The following is a 21,278-nucleotide window of genomic DNA, read 5'->3' on the forward strand; positions in this document are numbered from 1 at the left end:
CAGGAATGCAGCAGAGGTTTTCGGATGCTAAGAAATGAGGCAGTTGGCTTCCACCCTGTGGCTGAGGGGTCAGAGTTTGCCAAGAGTCAGAAACTACTTTGAAATTTTTGAGCGAAATTTTAATGAGAAATTCTCAGTATTAAGTGCTTATGTTTTTTGAAAAGGACCATTTTCAGACCAGTCATCCATTCTCCTTCGAAAACGCAGCGAAGGGCCAGTGGGCTGGAGGGAGAGCACGTGGGCAGCTCTTCGCGCCTGTACCCCCTCGGACCTGCCCGAGCACGGAGGGGCGCGACCCCGGACTGGAGAAGGAAGAAAAGGACAGACGCTCGCGATGGAAGGGCAGGCGCACGTCAGCTCTTTGAGGCAGGACGGGAAAGGAGGATCTTTTCTCTTTTGCATTCTGGGACCCGCCTGGTGCTGCTGGGGCGTCCTGGGCTCTGCTCGGGGGTCTCTTGTGGAGGCACTAGTGGCCAGATAGGCCCAAATAGTGCCCAGAATCAAATCCGGGCCTCCTACTTGCCAGGCTCCTGGCCAGCCCTGGGGCTATCTCCCAGCCCTGGAAATAAGAACCGTCAGGGCCGGAAACAATAAAATTGAAAACAAAAGCAATAGAGAGAATGGATGAAGCAGAGATGTCAAGAAGAGTCCGCGTAATGCTGCAAACCTAGCGAGGTTGGGGAAGGCGAGGAGAGGGAACTTAGAGTATCGGGTGGGAGCGGGGATCCCCTGCCCCCGTTGGAAACCTCCCACAGAAACATGGGTTCAGGGTGCCCACAGCGTCACCTGCTTTCCGAGCTGCGGGCATGTGCTGCCCACGTTGCCAGGATGTGCAGAGGTGTCTGTGTTCACAGCCCCCGACGGCAGTGTCTGAGGGGCTCCCCACGGCCCCCTGATGGCAGTGTCTGGGGGGCTCCCCACGGCCCCCTGATGGCAGTGTCTGGGGGGCTCCCCACGGCCCCCTGACTGCAGTGTCTGGGGGGCTCCACCAGCTGCTGACCTCCTGACCTCACTGGTGCCTCGTGGGCCGTGGCCGTGTGGGAGGGAGCTGGGAGTGGCTTCGAGGGTCCCACCCTGTTCGCCGCCTCCTTTCCCTCCTGCTGGCTTCTGTTTCTCCTGCTGGGGCCTCGTCCCGAGCAGCCGTGGTGTCGCCCAGGAGCCGTGGGCTGCGGCTCTGGCCTTGCGGAGACAGAGGAAGGTGGCCCAAGACCAAGCTCTGTTCGGCAGAGCCGCCTCACCGGAAGGTGGAGCCCATGGCCCTTCTCGGGCGAAACGCGTGCGGAGTGTGGCCCTTCGGGGCGATGGCCTGCACCTTGCCAGAGGCCCCGTCCCCAGAGACACCAGGAGGGCAGCCCCGGGGACGGCTGCATGTGGGGCGAGCCCGGCTGACCGCGGCCGGCCGTGGGGACCTGCTTGTGGCGGGCTCAGAGCTCTCTGGTCGGCGGGTTTCCTCACATCATTCTTCCCAGCAGAACCATGATCGTTACCCGAAAGGCGCGTGATGGTCACGTGACACCTTATCAGCAAATGCTGAAGGCCTGCCTGGGAGGTGTGGCGAAATTTGGGGTTGAGAAGCCCGTGCGGATTCTGAAGTCATCAGTGGGAAGCCTCGGTGGACGCTGAAGAGATCTGGGCAGGGCCAACTTCTCCTCTTGCTTGTTGGGGCCACACTGGCGGGCTCTCCGCACAGTGCTCCCGAGGCCTGAGGAGACTGCAGTGCCTCTCATGGCCTCAAGCTCTGCCCACCAGCCTCCCTGCCCAGGGGAGGTGCTTCATGAAATAGGTTCAAGCATCACTCGCTCCGGCCCCCTCCCGTCCACACCCCTGCCCCATGGCTCTGGAGGTGCCGGTGCTGCCCGGGGTGCACCCTCCCCCCAACCCCTTTCTTGCGGGAGACTGGGCCGGGCATGTGGCCCCTTAGGGGTGCTGGGGAGGGCAGGTGAGGGCAGACACGGTTGCCGCGCAGGTTCTGTGTTCCGGGAGTCCGGCCGCAGCCCTGGAGCTGGCCGCTTCCCTGCAGGGCCAGCTGCGGCTGTGTGGGGCGGCCGCGGACCCTCGGGGCTCCAGCTCCGGGCAGCAGGGCCAGGAGAGGGTCTGGGTCCGGTCGTCCCGGCCTCCCACAGCCGCGCCCCCCCACGCCCCCACCCGCACTGCCAGGGGCTCCGCTGGGCGGCGAGAGGAAAGGGAAGCGGAAGGGCGGACCGTGTCCGGCGGGGCTATATTTAGACGCGGTTATTCTGGACAGAATCTAAGTTCTTAGAATGTTTCCCGAGACGCGTGCGCGCCCGGCCACTCGCCGCGGGCAGGATGCTGCTTTGCATCTTCACCCACTGGCCCCGATGACCCTGGCTTGGGGCTCCCGGGGGTGGCCCCGGCCACCCTGTGCTGCTCCTCGGGGGCTCCTGGCGGCTCTGGTGGGCCCCACAGGGCTGTGCTCGATCGGGGGACTCAGGCTGACTCGTGGCACTGCTCAGGGCTGCTCAGTCGACCCGTGGATAGAAGGGTGCATGTGGGGGGAGTGGACGGTGGACAGAGCTCGGCAGTGCCCAGGATGCTGGGCCCCGTGGCTCAGTGCTCTTGAGGCCCCGCTGTGGCCGATCTGTGGCCCTGTGATAAGGTCTGGGGCCACGTCCTTTGCTCCTGAGGCTCAGGGGTCGCAGCCTCACCCAGGACAGGCCTGGACCCCCTCGGTGACTGTAAGGCCCCCCCCCAGGTGCCCACCCTCCTGCTCTCCCTGTGTAGCTATCATGTGGGCCGGAGGGCCCGACCTCTGGGACCCCCATCTCTGTGACCCTTGTCTCCATGACCTTCATCTCTGTGGCCCCATTTCTGTGGCCTCTGTGTCTGACCCCATCGCTGTGACCCCCATCTCAGTCACCCCAAAGGTGCTCCAAATCAGGGCACCTGGTTTTCTGCCTGCTCTTGGCTCTGTCAGGATTTCCTTCTCACCTGCTGGTGTGTAGTGTGGTCAACCTCCCTCTCCCATGACACCCCGTGCGTCCACCAGCCCCATGGATGGCCAGGTGGGCACTGCAGCACAGGTGTGAGAATGTGGACTCATGGGTGGCCCTGTGGACAGCTCCATGTATGACTCTGCAATAGTGCTTTGATCTACTGCTTTCTAGGACCGTGTGTGTGTGTGTGTGTGTGTGTGTGTGTGTGTGTGTGAGAGAGAGAGAGACAGACAGACAGACAGATAGGCTAGTCTGAAGCGCACACCTCCCTTCCTTGGAGGTTGGGGTGGGGCCTGGCCCCGTAACTACTTCAGTGAGGAGTTCTGCTTATTTGAAGTTGGAGTGAGCAAGGGTTGCCTGACTCCCTGTGGGTGGTGGCACTGCCACCCCCCAGGGGCTGCTGCCTCCGTCCTCCAGAGCCCCTGCTGCTCGTTCCTGTGCTTGGTGGCCCTTCCTGGACAGGTACCTCCCTGGGGGCACCTTTACATGGACAGTGGACCCCCTGGAGGGTGTGGACAGTGCCCCCTTCGATGTTGCCCCTCCGGACGGTGTCCCCCCAGACAGTGTTCATCTGGACAGTGTCCCTCTGGACGGTGGCCCCCTGTATGGTGTGGCACAGTGATTGGTGCCTCCTGGGGTCCAAGGACCTCAGTGGTTGTGCAGCGTCTGGGACTTTGCTTTGGGACCCTTGTGCGTCTCCCTGCATCTGTTGTGTTTGTCCTCACTCGGACACTCACCTGGTTCAGTAGACAGTGAGTGAGTTCGCGGTGGCCAGGCCAGGCAGTGGCTGTCTCACACTTGTCTGCACTGCAGACTCCGCATTTGCACTGGGCAGTTAGTTGGCCTTTGGTGCTCCGAGCCCTGTGGACCCGTTGTGCCCTGCCCTCTGCCCTGTCCTACACATCTCTGTCCCGCGGGTGCCACCTCCACACTCAGCCACATGGTCGCTTGTTCCAAGCCCTGTTCCACCGTCTTGTTTATGAAATGTGTTTGGGAGCAAAACCTTGAGAACCAGTGGGGGGCCCCGTCCTGGGCAGGTGGGCAGGGCGGGGCTGCGTCATGGTGTCCCTGTCCGGCACCGTGGAGCTGGTCCCACCTTCTCCCCTTCCCTGGTGTCTGGTGCGGTGAGTCCCACCGAGTGCCCCCAGCGGGCCCCACCACCTGCTCTGACTCCAGCCCGTCCCGGTAGATTGGCGCCTTCCTTGGTGTGGATTCCTGGTGAGAGCACCCCTGGGAAAGGGTTCCCCCCCTCAGTGCCCATTCTGCCTTGGGGGCCACCCCCTGTGCTGACCTGGACAGCCGTTGGGTGGGTCTGCGGCCCTAGGGATCCCTGGGCAGCTGGGCTGGGGTCAGAGCTGGGACCCCGGAGGGAGGAGGTGGCCAGTCTTGGCCTGCACTGCCGCCCAGTCTGGGGTCCGTCCTGCTTCCGGCTCCCAGGGCTGTGTCTTTCCGCCTCTCAGACTCTCCCTCCGCTGCTGGGCCTGGTGGCTCCCCTGCCGCCGTCTGTCTCTCCCTCGCCACTTCTCTTTCTCTGGCTTCTCTTTCTCTGGACTTTGAATCGAGGCTGGCAGCAGGGCCTGAGGACTGACCCCGTGTGACCCCAGGACACAGGACGTGCCTCCCAGTCACATCTGACACTGCCTCCGTGGTTTCCTTCCTTGGGACTTGGTTCTTTCTTTGCCCGGGAGCAGGGATTTCTCCCTGCCGCGGCTCCTCTGAGCAGCTGTTTGTTTGCACTGTGGCATGGGGCTGTCAGGTTGCTTTCCTCTGGCCGCCTGTCCCTGTGTGCCTCAGACTGAGGGTGGCACTGTGGCCAGTGGGATTATGCCTACCAGGCTACCACACTGAACGTTACTGTGCTGAGCTCACGGTCCCGGGCACCTGGGGATGTGGTATTTCTGAACTGTGTCTATTCTGGGACCGTCGAGGGTTGCTATTAACCAAGAAATCATATTTGTCTAGAGTGAGTCCCCAGACACTGGGGAGATCCTGTTGGTCTGCAGTGTGTCCCAGACACTCGGGTGATCCTGGTGGTCTACAGTATGTCCTGTACACTAGAGTGATCCTGTTGGTCTACAGTGAGTCCCTCAGAGCTCTGGCCCTTGGTGGCTCCCCGATGACCAGGTGTGCACCAAGACCCGGCTGGAAAGTGAGAGGTGCTGCCGGTCTGTTCCGAGTGAGGCTGGGTCAGGTCTGTGACAGGTGTGGAGGGTGTTTACCCACACAGGAACACTCACCGCTGCCCGTAGTGGCCAGGGCTGGATGTGGTCCCTCCTGGGAGTGTGAGACCCAATGGGACCTGGTAGTGCAGGTGTGTGACTTTCGTGGCCTGGGGCGCGCCTGCAGCAGGGTGCGGCTCTCCCAGGCTCGGCCCGGCCCCCTGCACATCCCCCTGTGTGGTGGGCTTCAGTGACCCTAAGTCTCTGCCTCTCTGTGGCTCTCCTCTCCAGAGCATCTGCTCACGCTCAGGCTGTAGCGGGCTGGACTCTGCCTCCCCGTCTCGGCTCCGTCTCTGCCCCGTCTCCGACAGCGTCTCCGTCCGTGTCTCTGTCCGCGCTGCTCCACAGCCAGTCGCTGGGGTGGGCTGACTGGTTTGGGCGACGAATTCTCTGCAGACTCGCTTCTGGTCAGCCTCAGGGTGTCCTGTCCAGGGGCCCGATGTCTCCTCTTAGCACCAGGCCCCCCTGGGAGATGAGGTCCCGGAACGGGGCGCAGATGCCCTCCTGCGCCCCTGGCACTGACCCCCCTCCTCCCCTGCGGCTGGCAGGCTCAGCCTCTGCCGCTTCTGCCGGGACGTTCGTTTCTCTCTGGCCTCCAGACGGGGCCCGGCCCCGGCGGCTGGCTCGCTCTTCTCTTTGCCTCCTGCTCCTGCGTGTGCGCGTCTGGTCCCTCAGTGGGGTGGGCGTGTTGTTTCTCCTTTAAGGTTTTCTCCTGGTTTTTTGATTTTCTGCGTTTTGACTGCCATCAATGAATGCTTCTCCTGTGTGCAGCCCGCCTGGCTTTCTCCGAGCCGTTGGGATCCGGGCTTGGCACCTGTCGCTGATTGTGAGACCCTCTCAGCCCTTGTTTGATCCTGAGAGTTTTCTGCTCTCCTCTCTGCCCTCGTCTGTCTGTCTGTCTGTCTGTGTGTGCGTCTTCTGAGGTCGCGCTGGAGCTCTTGCTCCTGGGACAGTGCTCTCATTTCTGCCTGAGCCTCCCTCAGGCCGCTTCTGTGGAGGTTTGTTCCCAGCGTCTCCTGTGGACCCTCCCAGGGCGTCTGTCTCGCCGGTGTTGCCCGTCTCCGCTCGCCTGTCACCCGCTGCCTCTGTGAGTCCTGGTGTACTCACCGCAGCGACGTAGACCCCCTTTCTCCTTCCTGCGAACTCCGTGTTGTGGCTGTGGCTAAAGGCGTGTAGTGTGGGTAGCGTGTGTGTGGCGTGGTCTGTGTTTCACCTGTGCCGTGTGGTTCGTGCAGGACCCATGTGGACTGTGGATAGCGTGTGGTGTGTGGCACGTGAGGAGTGTGTGTTGGGTGGCGTGTGGTGCGTGCCTGGCGTGTGGTGTTCGGGGCAGAACAACTGGAAGGTCCTCACTGCTCTGGTGCTCTCGGCGGCTGGGTGCTGTTGACACGCTGCGCGGTGACTGAAGCTTTCACTGTTTTCTCTTCAGCTTTCCAAGCTAGTTCAGCCGAAAATGTGAGCACAGTGTGGTCGATTAAAGCCGAGTTAGAATCCAGAAGAGCACACAGAGGTAACGGTGGCCTTGAATCCACCGCTCTGTTAGGGAGTTCCGGAAGTCGGCGTCGTCTGGCTTTGGTTTGGGGCCACACCCACTGCTGGTGCGGCTCATGCCTGGACCCGGAGCCAGACGGCTGTGTGTGGAGTGTGTCCCGGGCTCTCTTCTGGCCCCTCCGGGACCGGGTTGGTGGCGCTTCCCACGGGGTCCCTCTCAGCTCCTCCGTGTGCTCTAGAACCCTGGCTCTGCTGAAGGCCTCTGCTGGGGACCGCGGGGCCCCAAGTGTCGTGTCTGTGGCATCTTGTAAAGTCTCACCCCCCCGGGCGCTGCTGCTCCTCAGAGACCAGCTGGGCCGAGGCTGCGCCCTGTGTCCGCCACACTGCTCGGGTGGACAGGGCCGGCCCAGGCCGCTTCGCTGCCATGGGGCTGGCGTGAGGCCATCTGGCCCCAGAACTTTCTCTCGCCCGCCAGGCGCTGGCCGCTCGCACTCCCACGAGTCCGAGCCGGGATGGCACGCGGGAGGCGGCGCAGAGCACGTCACTGCGCCCAAGGCTGCTCTGGCACCAGCTCCAGAGGGAGCACCGCACGTGTGCAGGAGCGAGTGCTCGCGGCCTCAGCCACACCTGAGCCGTTTTGCCTTCTGCGAGGGCCCGGGAGCCCGGGAGGCTGCTGCTGGCCGAGCGTGGAGCTGGCCTGGACACTGCTCACGCGCTGGGCACGTCCTCGCCCCTCGTCTTCTCTCTGTGGGGGTTTGGGCACCCCACGGTGATGCTCAAGGCCCACTTCGGGCTCAGTGCTCGCGAATCACCCCTGGCTCTGTGCTCGGGGATCCCTCCTGGCTCAGTGCTCGGGGCTCATTCTTGATGCTTTACTTCTGTGTCACTCCTGGCGGTGCTCCGGGGTTCACTGTGTGTGAGAAGGCGGGTGCCATCACCTCCGTCCTGTTCCTCCGGTTTCTTCTGTTTCTGGTGACAGATTTACTGCACTAATCAGACCTTCACAGTGGCTTGGCCCACGCACACCTGTCTGCAGTGGTATTGACCATTGACTGTATCCGACTCTACTGGTTTGGGCTGTACCACCTGCAGTGTCCAGCCGTTCCCACCCACAGTGTCCAGCCGTTGCCACCAGCCATGTCCGGCCGTCCCCACCTGCAGTGTCCGGCCGTCCCCATTTGCAGTGCCTGGATTGTTTGGTGCTTAGGGGACAGCCTGGTGATGCTTTGGACTTCCTCCTGGCCCTGAGCTTAGGGGACACTCCCGGCAGTGCTCAGGGGTTCCTGGCTCTGTAGTTAGCGGTCACTCCTGGAGGACCTCAGGATTGAGTGGGGTCAGCCTTACGCAAGACAAGTGCCTCCCCTTGCACTGTCTCCCCGTGGTGGGGCGTGGGCCATGGAGGGGGGGTGTTCCGTGGTGGGGTGTGGTCCGTGGTGGGGCATGGTCAGTGCTGGAGTGTGGTCCATGGTGGACTGAGGTCCATGGTGGGACGTGGTCCGTGCTGGGGTGGGGACCCCGTGGGTGGCAGGACACAGATCTGGAGCTGAAGGCTGTAGCTTCCTCTCTCTGCCACACTGCCCTCTGGGGAGGGAGGGGAGCCTGGGGGTGTCTCGGCCTTCCTGCCCACAGCACGGCACCCTGTTCCGACCCCGTGCCAAGTCACTGCTGCTGGGGTCTCTCGGCCACCTCTGGTTCTGGAGGGAGGACACGAGACACAGGCTCCAAGCCAGCCCCCCCGGAACGGACCCTCTAGCCTGTCCTTCCCACCCCCAGGAGTCGCTGCTCTGGTGAGCTGCAGACCTGCTCGGCTGCGTAGGTGCTATGGGGGGGTTGTGCCTTTTTTTTTAATTTAATTTAATTTAATTAATTTTTTTTTTTTTGCTTTTTGGGTCATACCCAGAGATGCACAGAGGTTACTCCTGGCTCTGCACTCAGGAATCACCCCTGGCAGTGCTCAGGGGACCATATGGGATGCTGGGAATCGAACCCGGGTTGGCCATGTGCAAGGCAAACGCCCTCCCTGCTGTGCTATTGCTCCAGCCCTGGGGGTTGTGCCTTCTGCCTTTCTGTGGGGGCGCCTGGTTGGGCAAGGCCTGTGGTTCAGCCTCAGCGGCGTCCTGGGGTCTTCTGATACTCGGGGACCCTCTTCATTTACAGGGGCCGCACTGGGGGTGCTGGGGCGGGGGGAGTCCCAATGCTGTGTGGCCCCCGTGCCCAGCAGCTGTCCCTGCATTGACCAGGCCCTCTGCTCACACGACTGAGTGGGGTCCGGCGTGCACCCTTGTCTGCCACTCGGTGGCTGCCCCCTGCTTGTTAGGGCCCGTGGGGGGCCGCTTTGGAGGAAGCCCCTCTGGACCCCCTCCCCTGCCAGGCTGCCCACTCGGTGCCCCCACCAGCCGCCTGTCTCCCGGGAGCATGTCCTGCATGAGCCAGCCCAGGTGGCCGCGGTCCTGTCAGTGCCGGGGGGAGGGCGGTTTGGGCTACCTGTCTGACTGTCTGACTGTCCTTCTCCCCCTTGCAGCCCGAGAACCTGCAGAAGAACTGGCTTCGGGAGTTTTACCAGGTGAGGGGCCTGCAGCGAGGCCGCATGACCCCGAGGGTGCTGCCCTGTCCAGGGCTCTCTGGAGCCTGGGACACACCAAAGGCACTGAGCCTACATGCGGGCCTGGTGGGCGGGGTTGGGAGTAGGGCCCTGGCCGGCAAGCGGTGGGCGTGTGCGGGGCTGTCCCTGGCCAGCGTCTGCACTTGGCTGGGTCCAGGGGGCCTGCGCAGGGCGGCCCGGGGCCTCTGCGCATGCGAACGGGGCCTGCTGGCCACAGCTGGACACTTGGGTGGCTGGAGTACAGGAACCAGGGTGGCCGCAGCCCAGAGTCCGGAGAGCAGGACCGGGGCTGGCCAGGCCACCAGGGCCAGTGAGGGGCAGTGGCAGTGGCCGGGGTCGTCACGTCACTCTGCCGGCCCTGCTCCCCTTTGGGAGAGTGGCCAGCCAGAGAGGCTCCGTCCAGTGAGTGGTGGGAGGGAGGGCAGGGCTCCGGCTGGCCGGTGGAGCCGTGGCTGTGCAGTCAGCCCTGCAGTAGATGTGCGAGTGTGTCCCTGTGTGTCAGGACACATGACCCCAAGTAGGTGTGTGACGGCCACAGGCTGGAGGCATGGCCCGCAGGTGGGTACCGTGGACAGTGTCCATCCTCCACGGGGTGTGGGGCTCAGGGCTCAGAATAGACAGCCGCCCCTGCTGCTCTCAGGGTCTGGACAGCTAGTGGCCACATGGTCAGTGCAGGGAACCTGGCCCTCGCGGTCAGTGCAGGGGTCAGTCAATGGAACATAAATCCTACCTGGAGACCCTTCCCAAGGGACCCTCAGCCCTCTCGGGGCCCCTCCCCGGGGTGACAGCACACCAAGGCCCCAGAACCCTCCGAGCACTGTTTCCTTCCCTCTGGTCCGATTGGAATCTCTTGGCTCCTCCTAGTCTGGTCTGGGGACGCCCGTGTGGCTCGGGGTGGGGAGCGGGGGCAAGGCTCCGGGTTTGATCCTGGCGTGCACCCCCCCGCCCAGCCCACGGCAATGTCCTACGGGCGTGAGGCGCGGGGGGTGCCTGGCCGCAGTGTTGGGTGACGTCAGGATACTTGGGCGACAGGAGGGCAAGTCTGGGGTAGCACCTGAGACCCAGGGGATGGTGCCGAGATCTGTCCTGTGACCCTCACGCCCTCTTCTCGGGCCCTGCGCTGGGCCCTCTGGCCTCTCTGGGCACCTGTGCTGGGGGGTCTGCTGGGGCTGGGGGGTTCCAGGCCTGCTCAGACCCCTGTGTGGAGGGGGACGTCCCAGAGGCCTGTGTGTCAGGCCCTGGGCCCTTGAGGTCTGGAGTCGGGTCCTGTCAGTGTAGACAGAGTTGTAGACCCAGTGTACTGGGTCCCATCAGTGTAGATGTGGATTGATGAAGCCTGCCGGTATAGACATGGAGGTGATTATGTCTGCCAGTGTAGACCAGGGGGAGATTCTGTGTCCCATCAGTGTAGATAGGGAATTCTGGACCCCACCAGTGTAGACAGGGGACATTCTGGACCCTGTCAGTGTAGACAGGATTCTGGACCCTGTCAGTGTAGACAGGGGACATTCTGGACTCTGTCAGTGTAGACAAGATTCTGGGCCCCGTCCATGTAGACGGGACATTCTGGACCCTGTCATTGTAGATGGAATTCTGGACCCTGTCAGTGTAGACAGGATTCTGGACCCCGTCAGTATAGACAGGTGACATTCTGGACCCTGTCAGTGTAGACAGGATTCTGGACCCTGTCAGTGTAGACAGGATTCTGGACCCCATCAGTGTAGACAGGTGACATTCTGGACTCTGTCAATGTAGACAGGATTCTGTGCCCCATTCATGTAGATAGGACATTCCGGACCCTGTCAGAGTAGACAGGATTCTGGGCCCCGTCAGTGTAGACAGGTGACAGTCTGGATCCTGTCAGTGTAGACAGGATTCTGGGCCCCGTCCATGTAGACGGGACATTCTGGACCCTGTCAATGTAGACAGGATTCTGGGCCCCATCAGTGTAGACAGGCAACATTCTGGACCCCATCAGTGTAGACGGGACATTCCGGACCCCGTCAGTGTAGACAGGATTCTGGGCCCTGTCCATATAGACGCGACATTCTGGGCCCCGTCCGTGTAGACGGGACATTCTGGGCCCCGTCCGTGTAGCTCCTGGGGTGCTGCTGTCCCCTACCTCTTCCGGCCTCTCGTGCCAGCCACCTTTGGCTGCGGGGCAGGGGTGGTCCGGGGTGACGCTCGGGGGCAAGCCCAGGAGTCTGGTGTATCAGTCCTGCCCATGGACTGGGGGTGCGGCTGAGGGTCCGGGGCCCAGCCCTGTCGCCCGCCTCTCCCCGGCCCTGGCAGCAGGCGCCTCCCGCCCTCCCCCTGTGCAGCCGGCACCGCCCCCCGTCTTCCCCCTCCGGCCAACACTGTCCTTTTTCGGTCATGCAGCGGCCCCTGCTGAGGCCGGCCAGGCTATTTTTACCAGCGCTCTGGTGGGCTGGGCGGCCACTGGCGGGCAGGGAGCCCGGCGCGGGGCGCCTGCGAGCGGGAGCCGTCCTGCCTGTGATCTTCCAGCCAGGATCCCTTGTTCTTCTTTTCCGAGACCTCTGGAGCCTTCCTCTGAGCAAGGGAGCGCTTCTGTGGCCGTTTCTCCTGTGCACTGATTGGCCTCCGGGAGCGGTTTGGCCCTGAGTGTCTGCCGGCGCCTGCAGGGCTTGGAGAGGATGGGGGGGGGGGTGCCCTCGGGGAGGCAGGAGCCTGCACAGGCCTCTGCTCGCAGACCAGGGTCCGGCGGGCACTGCAGGGCTCTGCCCGAAGCCCAGCCCTGCCACGTGGAGGGGCGCCGAGGACGGCAGCAGCGCCGGAGAGAGCCGTCAGGTGGCTGCGGTGGGCAGGACCCGCAGCCAGTGTCCTCCGCCGAGCGGTGCCCTGCCCCCAGCTCCCGCAGCCCCACACAGGGGTGTGGCCCCCACGGGGGCTCTGGGTACCTGGTCGTCTCCCCGGTGGGGGTGCAGCCGAGCCCGAGCCCCAGGACGTCCTGGGACCTTCCCTGTGTGGCCCCGTGAGCTCCACACTGTGCTGCCGAGTGGGCCGCCAGGAGCCCTTCTCAATTTGCTCTGGGGCCCGGCGGTCACGCCTGGTGGTCTGGGTCAGCCAGGCAGGTGGTTGGCACGGCCCTTCTAGAAGGAGCGCTCGGGGACATCCAGACCCGCACCCGCCGGGTCCACGCCCGGACCCTGCCCTGGCCCCAGGTGCACCCACCTTGCCCCTCGGAAGTAGACGGCCTGTCCCCACAGAATACCTGTCCCCCCTCGGGCATCCCCCACCACTTGGCGTGCATCCCATGCGGGTCCCCGGCCCCGAGGGTCCCCGGTGAGGCGTCCTGCCCTCAGGGAGGGAGCCCTGTGGGGTTTGGCACCGGGTGGGCAGCCGGGAGCCTCTGCATGTTGCCGGCACTCAGACCTGTCACAGCTGTGCCGCCCCTCGCTGGCTCAGTGCTGCCCCCCAGAGGCCTCCCCTGGCATGAGCGCACAGGGGAGCCCTGTGACTGCCTACAGGGGGGCCCGGGGCCCTCCCCGCTGTGCTCCAGAGAGAGCCTCAGCCTGTTGGCGCCCACCGGGAGCTCCTCCCTTGTCCCCTGACCTCTGCCTGGACCTCACCTGACCCCTCTCAGGACTTCCCTGAGCCCTGCCTGACCTCACCTGTCCTCACCCTGACCCCCACCCCATGCCCTGCCCCCCGAGACCCCCGTGACCCCGCCCCCGCCCTGTGCCTCTGCAGGTGGTGCACGCGCACACGCCCCATTTCCTGGCGCTGCACTGCCAGGAGTTTGGAGGGAAGAACTATGAGGCGTCCATGGCCCACGTGGACAAGTTCGTCAAGTGAGTCCCTGCTGGCGCCTCCTGCATGCTGGCGGCGGCTGGAGCTCAGGGACAGCCAAGGGCTCGCCGTGGGGGCGGGGTCAGGGCGGGCGCAGGGGTCACCGAGGGGAAGGAGTCGCGGGTGGGCGCAGCATTCACAGGGCACGGGCAGGTGCAGGGTCGCAGGTGGGTGCAGGGGTCACGGCGAGTTCCGGGGTCACAGCCGGCGCGGCCTCGGTGCTGCAGAGACTGGTCCCGAAATGCCCCGCACGTGTGTGCGTGGCCCGGGTCCGCCGTGCACCTGAGCTCGGTCCTTCTGCTCCTGGCCCCTCCCAGCACAGCGCCCCTTAGGGGTCCCCTCGGGTCCTCCCATGCCGGGGACTGCCTGCAGGCGGCGGCTAGGCCTGTCCCTGTGTCCGGCCTGCAGTTACCGCGTCTCCTCCCTGCCGCCCCTCCCCCCACCGTGACGGCCTCCCGGCCTCTGCCGTGGGCCCGCCATCCCCTGCCCCTGCTGGCCCCGAAGTGCTCATCAGCTCACAGTGCCCGTCTGCGGTGGCCCCTCCCACACCCTCACAGCCACGCAGGCAGGTGGACGGGCCTCCTGTGTCTGCCCCGAGCCCCGTCCCCACCGTGTCCCCGTCCTCAGCCGAGCCCCCTCCCCTTCCCCGTCCCTGCCCCCGTCCTGCTCTTGAGGTGCTGGTGCCGTAGACGCGTCTGGCCAGGCTAACAGGGCCGCCCGCTGCCGCCCCGTGTCCCTGGCACCCTTCCCTGTGGCGTCCGTCCACCGCCCGCCGCTTGCTTGCAGAGAGCTGCTGTCGAGTGACGCCATGAAGGAGTACAACAGGGCCCGCGTCTACCTGGACGAGAACTACAAGTCCCAGGAGCACTTCACGGTGAGTACCCCTGCCAGGGCCCAGTGGCCCCCAAAGCTCAGGCCGTGGGGGGGCTGGGGAGCCAGACAGGGAGGTGGGCAGGACGGCAGGGCTGTGGCGAGCCTCACACAGCCGCGGTGGTGGTGGTCCCTGCCGCGTGCCCTTGGCCCGAGGGTCTCTGCTGCCCACCCCGGGCCACAGGGCCAGCCCTCCTCCTGGGCATCACAGCCAGAGTGGAGATGAGGGGCAGGGCCGTGGCCACGGGAGGGGGCAGGTCTCTTGGGCCACATGGCAGGTGCGGCATGTGCATGGGGCAAGGCTGTGTGTGGCAGCTGCGGACTCCCTTGGGCGCCACCTCCCAGCCCCTGTGGGGACAGCGGGGGCCCAGGCCCACCTGACCGTGACCTGCTCGGTGCCAAGAGACCCCTGGGACCGAGTCCTGGTGGCGCTCCCTGGCCCCCGCTGCCCAGTGCCTGAGTACCAACCAAGGCGGATCAGAGCGGGAGAGACACGGGCACTCGGGGGAGAGGAAACAGCTGGGAGCTCACAGGAGGGGGCGGCACGCTGCCTCCAAAAGCCAGGAGGCATGGGGTCAGCAGGCAGTGGGGTCAGTGGGCCATGGGGCAGTGGGCTGTGGGGTTAGGTGGCCATGGGCATCTGAGCCGTGAGGTCAGCAGACCATGAGGTCATTGGGCCATGGGGTCAGCGGGCCATGGGGTCAGCGGGGTCTGGAGGTCAACAGACCATGGGATCAGCAGGCCATGGGCAGCGGGGCCTGGAGTTCAGCAGGCTGTGGGGTCAGTGGGCCACCGGCATCTGGGCCGTGAGGTCAATGGACCATGAGGTCAGCGGGCCATGGGCATTTGGGCCGTGAGGTCAGTGGACCATGAAGTCAGCAGGTCATGGGGTCAGCAGGGCCTGGAGGTCAGTAGACCATGGGGTCAGCGGGCCATGGGCAGTGGAGCCAGGAGGTCAGCGGACCATGAGGTCAGCGCGCCATGGGGTCAGCAGGGCCTGGAGGTCAACGGACCGTGAGGTCATCGGGCCATGGGGTCAGCGGGCCCTGGGCAGCGGGGCCGGGAGGTCAGCAGGCTGTGGGGTCAGCAGGACGTGAGGTAAACAGACCGTGGGGCCCGGGGGCCGTGGGCAGCTGTGCCTCCCGGCCCGGCGGTGTCCTCGAAGGCTCCCGCTCACACAGCCCCTCCCAGGCTGCAGTGCCCTCACACGCGCTCAGCTGCAGGGGAGGCTCGCCCTCAGGCCGCCCCTGACGATCCTCACGCAGACGTCCACTCACACCTGCACGCGCTCACTCCACACGGGCGTGCCCACACCGGCCGCGCTGCCCCCTTCCTGCACTGCGCGCCACAGCGTAACACGGCATGTGTGCCGTGCATGCTTCCTGCATGTACCGCACACGCGTCTGCACTCGCATCCACACGGACACTGCAGCTCGCTCACGTGCACAGCGCACAGTGCTCCCCGTGTTCCGCCGGGGCCGGCGTCCAGCGCTCCGGGTGCTGTGAGGCTGGACACTGCCGGCTGACCTTCGTGCTGGCTTTTCAGAGCAAGCCCTGACCCCTGGCCACGTGGGGACGGACTCGGCCCCCTTCCACGCAGGTGGGGCGTCCGTTGCCTGGCCGTCGTGCCCCGCCGGGAACCCCCCAGCCAGGTGGCTGCTGGCCCTCAGAGGGAGCGACTTGTAACTTTTCGAAGATGAATGGCCTCAGAGCGGCATTTTCAGCTGACGGTGGTTCGAATAATAGGCCGTTAATTGAGAGAGGAAATTGAAATGAATTTATCTTGTACATAAATGCTGTCACGGGCCTTAATAGGATCCCACAATAGTGACCTGTTCCCAGAAAGAGCTTGGACCCGCGGCAGCTCCTGGCAGGGACTCGGAGGGGGCCCCCCGGCGACCACGGGCCTTATGGGCAGGGGTGTTGCTGGCGGAGGGGCACTTGGCCTCCACCCGCTTGGGCCCGGTGGGGGCGGGGCCCGAGCTGGGCAGGAGGAGGTGCAGGTTTGCATCTCTCCCAGAAGATGGCGCCAAAGCAGCGTCTGCGCAGAGCTGGGCGCTGAGGCTCCAGAACCTTCCTGCACCCTAAGGCCTGCTTGCCTGGTCCCAGACCGATGGCCCTGGAACCGTGCCTGGCCCCTGGTGGGTCAGGTGGCCCAAGTGCCCTGGTGCCCGGGGACGTGGCTGCCGGTGGCACTGCCCTGCTGCGGGTCTGGGTGCGGGTCCCGGTGCTGCCAGCCCAGGGGCAGTGGTCGGCAGGGCTGGCCTGGTAGGTCCTGCAGGCCAGGGCGATGCCTAAGGGCGGGTGGGCGGTGACCGGGTGATGCAGCCACAAGGGTGCCCTGTCCCCGGCCCTCACAGCAGGGCAGAGCGGTCTGTCCAGAGTGTGACCCCGTGACCCTGGCCCGTGCCAGGCCATGCCAGGAGCTGTGTGGGACAGGACCTGAGGGGCTGCAGAGGGACAGCTGCGCTCTGCTCTGCCACGGGTGCGAGTGCCCGCTGGCTCTCCTTGATGGCGCGGTCAGGAGACGACAGCACAACCACAGAGGGACCCCGCACTCCCTCATCCCTGCCCGCACTCCCTCATCCCTGCCCCCTCACTCCCTCATCCCTACCCCCTCACTCCCTCATCCCTACCCCCCAAACTCCTTTATCCCTGACCCCACACTCCCCCTCATCCTGGACCCACACAGTCTTGCCCCCTGTCTTCTTGGAGACACACTGGCGCTGGACTCTAGTTTCCCATGAGCCCTGACCTGGACACCTGCTGCAGGTGGTGTGGGTGACAGGTGTCCCGCCCCTTCCTGCTCCTCTGTGCCCTGAAGGTTCCAGAGGGTCAGGGAGGTTGGTGGGCTGTGCTGCAGCCCTCAGGGCTTGGTGGCGTGTCCCCAGGAAAGGCCCGGCGGCCCGTCCTCCCCGGCGACCTGCTGCGGGAGGACTCCAGATGGGCCTGGAGGCGCGCCCGGAGTGCTCATCGCCGTGCAGTGCTTGCCGCGGCTCGCCCTGTGGGACTGCGTGGTGGCGGGGCGGCCGTGAAGGTGAAGCTGTCGTATCGATCTTTTTAGCACTGAAATATGAGCCACTTTGCTCCACTCCCGCTGCTGTGATGTGAAAAATAATAACTCGGATCCAAATTAAAAACATCGATCGGGGAAGGTGCGGAAAGTAAATAACCCTCCAGAAGTTTCCGGGGCAGCCGAGAAATGGGGCCCAGCAATAAATGTGTCGCTCGCCAGGCCCAGGGCTCCCGGCCTGTTTTTTCTTCCGATTGATTTTTCATTATTTACTTCCTAAAAGTGCCGGGACTGGAGCGCAGGGCGAGCCCAGCATTTGGGCGCTGATTTCTCCCGCTCCTGAGGCGCTGCTAATCCACTGGCTCATTGATTGATCGATCTTTGACTTGTGACCCGCCCTGCCTTCAGGGGCCACCAGATCTGTCACGCCGGGCTCCGCAGCTTCCCTCTCGCGGGTCGCGGGTCGCAGCGGTGGGGACGCTGGCCGGCCCTGCGGGAGGACGCAGGAGTCTCCCTGGCCTAGGCCCCCTGCAGCCCCCCGGACCCCGAGCTGCGCAGCACGGGGGCGGACGGTGGACACGCGGCAGCTGTCGGGCGCTGTGGGTGAGCTGCGCCTGGGACCACCCGGGACCCAGGAGTTTTGCAAGGCCCGTGGGGAGTCCCGGGCTGAGAGGTCACGGGGCCCAGCGCCGCCTCCTGAAGCTGGGCCTGTGTTGTGGGCGGGGCCTGCTGGGCTGTGGGCGGGGCTTGCGGGGTCGTGGGCGGGGTGGCAGTGAGGCTCTGTTGTGGGCGGGGCCTCCGGGCTTGTGGGCGGGGTTTGTGGGCTTGTGGGGCAGGGCCTAGCCGTGGGCTTGTGTTGTGGGTGAGGCTTGTGGGTTGTGGGCAGGGTTAGCCCTGGGCGTGTGTTGTGGGCGGGGATTGCGGGATTGTGGGCGGGGTAGCAGTGAGGCTGTGTTGTGGGCGGGGCCTGCGGGGCTGTGGGTGGGGTTAGCAGTGGGACTGTAGGCGGGGTCAGCCCTGGGTATGTGTTGTGGGCGGGACTTGCCGGGTTGTGGGCGGGGTTAGTCGCGGGCCTCTGTCGCGGGATGTCAGCACGTGTGGCCTGTGGTGTACTCAGTGGACTGTAGGCAGGAACAGTGGGACGGCGGGTGGGCTTGGTCTGTGGACTTGTTCTGTGGGCCTGACCGGACCGACCTTTCGTGGCCGAACTCGTAGCCTGCTGACTGACCATCAGCGAGTTCTAGAACATTCCATCTGCCCCCCAAGCACAGGAGGCTTGCCTGGGGGGTGCAGAGTTGAGTGGAGGGCGGTGTGCGAGACTCCTCCATGGGGAGGGTTTGTGGCCCAGTCAGGAGGCCGTGCCACACCCACTCTCACCCTCCTCCTGTGGACGCCGACACTCACACAGGCCTCAGGAACATCCGTGTGTCACATACACTGAAAATCTGGGTGGACGTGACTGATGGCATGACACGATATGTGACAAGCTTCACACGATGGCACATGTGTAATGTGCAGTGTATGTGACTCTTATACCACTTGTGTCACAGCCTGTGATGTGACGCATTGCTGAGCCTGACGGCAGAAGTTGGGCCACGTGTGAGAAGTGCCATGTTCTGTAGTAGGTCACATGTGATGTTACACAGGGCAGTTCACTGCATGTGGCCTGGCAGGAGTGCCCGAACCCTGACTCTCGTAGAACTCCATGGCCCGAGCTAGGGCAGGGCATGCCCAGGGCATGCACCGGGAGGCAGAGCTTTGAAACCCTGCAAGGCAGGGCCTGGGGCCCTCATTTGTTTTGCAGGGTGTCCACTGTGGTGAGGCCAGTGTCTAGAGGACAGGCCAGCTTGGAGAATCTAGAAACAGGCTCACGTGGGCTGCCCACCAAGGTGCTGCCAGCACAGAGACAGTGTCCCTGAGCCCACGGGGCTGGGGGAAGCTGTGGGGGTGGGGGCTGTGGCCCAGTGGCCCTGCCTGGGGGAGGCTGAGGTGCTTGTTGGGGGAGGGCTGCAGTGGTCACGCACTTTCCTGCACCTTCTGTCCACGTGTCCAGTGGAGGCTCTAATCTTCTGCCTACCTGGTGATTCCCCGGCCCAGGAGAATCCTGCTCCCCTGCCCCACGCCCATGCCCCGGTGGCCTCCCGGCACAGGAGGAAGAGGCCCTTTTCCAGGTGGAGTCTGCCACATCAGGAAAGGGTCGTGCCAGGGCCTGCAAATCCTCTGGGCCAAGAGCAGCTGCTGGGGGCCTGTCTCCGCCCCAGAGACAGTGCAGGAATCACCGGCCGGTCATCGGCCCTTGGGCCTGCACCGCTGCTGGTCACAGCCTGCCGGTCCCCACGCAGCCAGCGTGTGCCCAGACCGTTGGGCCCCCGGCCCCGCAGCAGGCCTGGACTGTGATGCTGAGACCTCCTGGGTGTGGACACCCTCCTGGCTGACTGCCCGGGGCCTGCGTGGAGCAGTGGACAGAGTCGCTGTGGGCCTGTGTGAGGTTGGTCTGAGGCTCTGGTCGGGGGTAGGACGAGCCCTGGGGGCTGACACAGCTGCCCCCACCACCCTGAGACCCCCGAGCTGCCCCTGCTGCTCCCTTCTGCATCGGAGCCCCAGGTCTCGCCGGCCCTGCTAGGTCAGTGCCGGAGGCTGCAGCCTGGCGCTGAGCCCGGAGCAGACCACGGCCCTCCCAGTGGGACTCCCATTCCCTGTCAGGCGTGGACAGGCTGGGGAGCCCAGCGCTGTGTGGACAGCGGCCCCTGAGCCTGCAGAGCTCAGGGCTGCTGGTGCTTGTTAGCACGTCTGACAGGAAATCACTGAAGCCAGGCGCAAGTGGGTGGCGGCAGGGCCTGGCTCCCGGCCCCCGCTGCCCCAAGCGGTCAAGGGACTGGCGTCCCACAGAGCCACAGCGGAGTGGCCCTCCCGGTCAGGTCCCGAGGACGCGCGGCTCGTCCAAGGCTTTTGGGCAGGCCATGGGATGGCCCCACTATGGCCCCCACTACCCTGACATAGTAGGTGCCGGAGGGGACCCCCACGCCTGCTGATTGGGAGGTAGGTTCCCTCGACCCTGAGCTGCTGAGGGCAGAGTCGGGCCCGTCTGCTGCGGGGGCAGCAAGGTCTCCTCCTCTTTCCCTCACCGCAAACGGTGCTCCTGGGGAGCCACGTGCCCTTCCCATCCGCAGAACCACGCATGCCCGACTGCTGGGGGCCACCCAGGCCGCCCCAGCAAGTGACTGACAGCTGTTGGTCTGCAGACGGCGCCCCCACCCCCACCCCCAGGCTCCTCCTGCCCCTGTAGTGTGCCTGAGTCCCCCAACTGTCCCCAGCCCCTGAATATGGCCTCGCCCCACGGCCCTGCTTTCCTGCAGCCCCTGTCTTGGAGCTCGTGTCTGTCTGTCCGTCTGTCTGTCGACCGTTTGGGCATTCCTGTCGCAGCCTCTGGCGAGCACGCCAGAACCTTGGCATTGGGGCAGCGCGGGGCCCCAGCAGTGCCCGTGGAGATTTCCCCACCAGAGAACACATGCCGAGGGGCCCGGCGCACAGGTCTGGGGAGGCGCCCTCCAGCCTGCTGTCACGGCTGCTTCCGGGGCTTCCGGGGGGACAGACCCGATGCAGCCTGACGGCCTCCTCCGGACTAAGTGTGTTTTTACAAACGGGCCTTGTTTGGAGAACCCCTCCTCGTTTTCATCTATTATCACAGTAATTGAGTTTGTAGCTGGAATTAGATTTATCCAATTGCGTTATCCTCTTTAGAAATTGGATCGGCACCCCAGCGGGTGAGGCAGAAGTTAATCCGCTTTGCTCAAACCTCGGGTGGCCCCGCGCGGCCGCTTGGGGAGGCTCCGTGCCCGCCATCACCCTGGACACCGTGCAATTTCTCCTCAATCCCTTGCGCAAATAATGACATTTGAATCGAGCATTAACAGGCTTAATTACTTTAAAATTGTCGTTTTAATTTACACTGATATAGTATTGATCATACAAGCAGAGATTAAGCTGTTCACTGGAGCGGCTGATGGGGAATTAAACGTGGAAGGGCCCTCCAGGGGCCGGCCCCGCCCGGCGCAGACGGAAGAGGGATGGAGCGTCTCGGTAATGAAGTGGCCGCATGCGGCTGCATGAATCTCAGGCGCCCGCGCGGGAAGGGGGGATGGCGCGGGAAGTGGCTGCGGGTTATTCATTCGCTGCCATGCCCCGACCCTCCGTCATCCCTGTGTTCGCCGGCGTTTATTTATCCGGCAAATTCCCGGGCGCTGACCTTTTTGCTAAGTACGTCGGGCCTCGTTGGAGAGGGTTTTTTTGGGTGTAACTTTCATGAGTCTGTTATTTCC

The 21,278-nt window shown here is 64.5% G+C and overlaps 1 protein-coding gene across 2 annotated transcripts in view; it reads left to right on the forward strand.

The window, feature by feature from the left end:
- The window catches only part of INPP5A (inositol polyphosphate-5-phosphatase A), a 59,670-nt gene that overhangs the window by 9,205 nt on the left and 29,187 nt on the right, over positions 1-21,278 (forward strand). For both annotated transcript variants that reach the window (XM_056106658.1, XM_056106659.1), the window contains exons 2-4: positions 9,186-9,227; positions 12,978-13,078; positions 13,863-13,950. In XM_056106658.1, coding sequence (XP_055962633.1) covers positions 9,186-9,227; positions 12,978-13,078; positions 13,863-13,950 — 231 coding nt within the window. The remainder of the gene's footprint in view (positions 1-9,185; positions 9,228-12,977; positions 13,079-13,862; positions 13,951-21,278) is intronic.

This window comes from Sorex fumeus, unplaced genomic scaffold, assembly GCF_029834395.1.
Source record: "Sorex fumeus unplaced genomic scaffold, SorFum_2.1 ptg000142l, whole genome shotgun sequence".
Lineage (NCBI taxonomy): Eukaryota > Metazoa > Chordata > Mammalia > Eulipotyphla > Soricidae > Sorex > Sorex fumeus.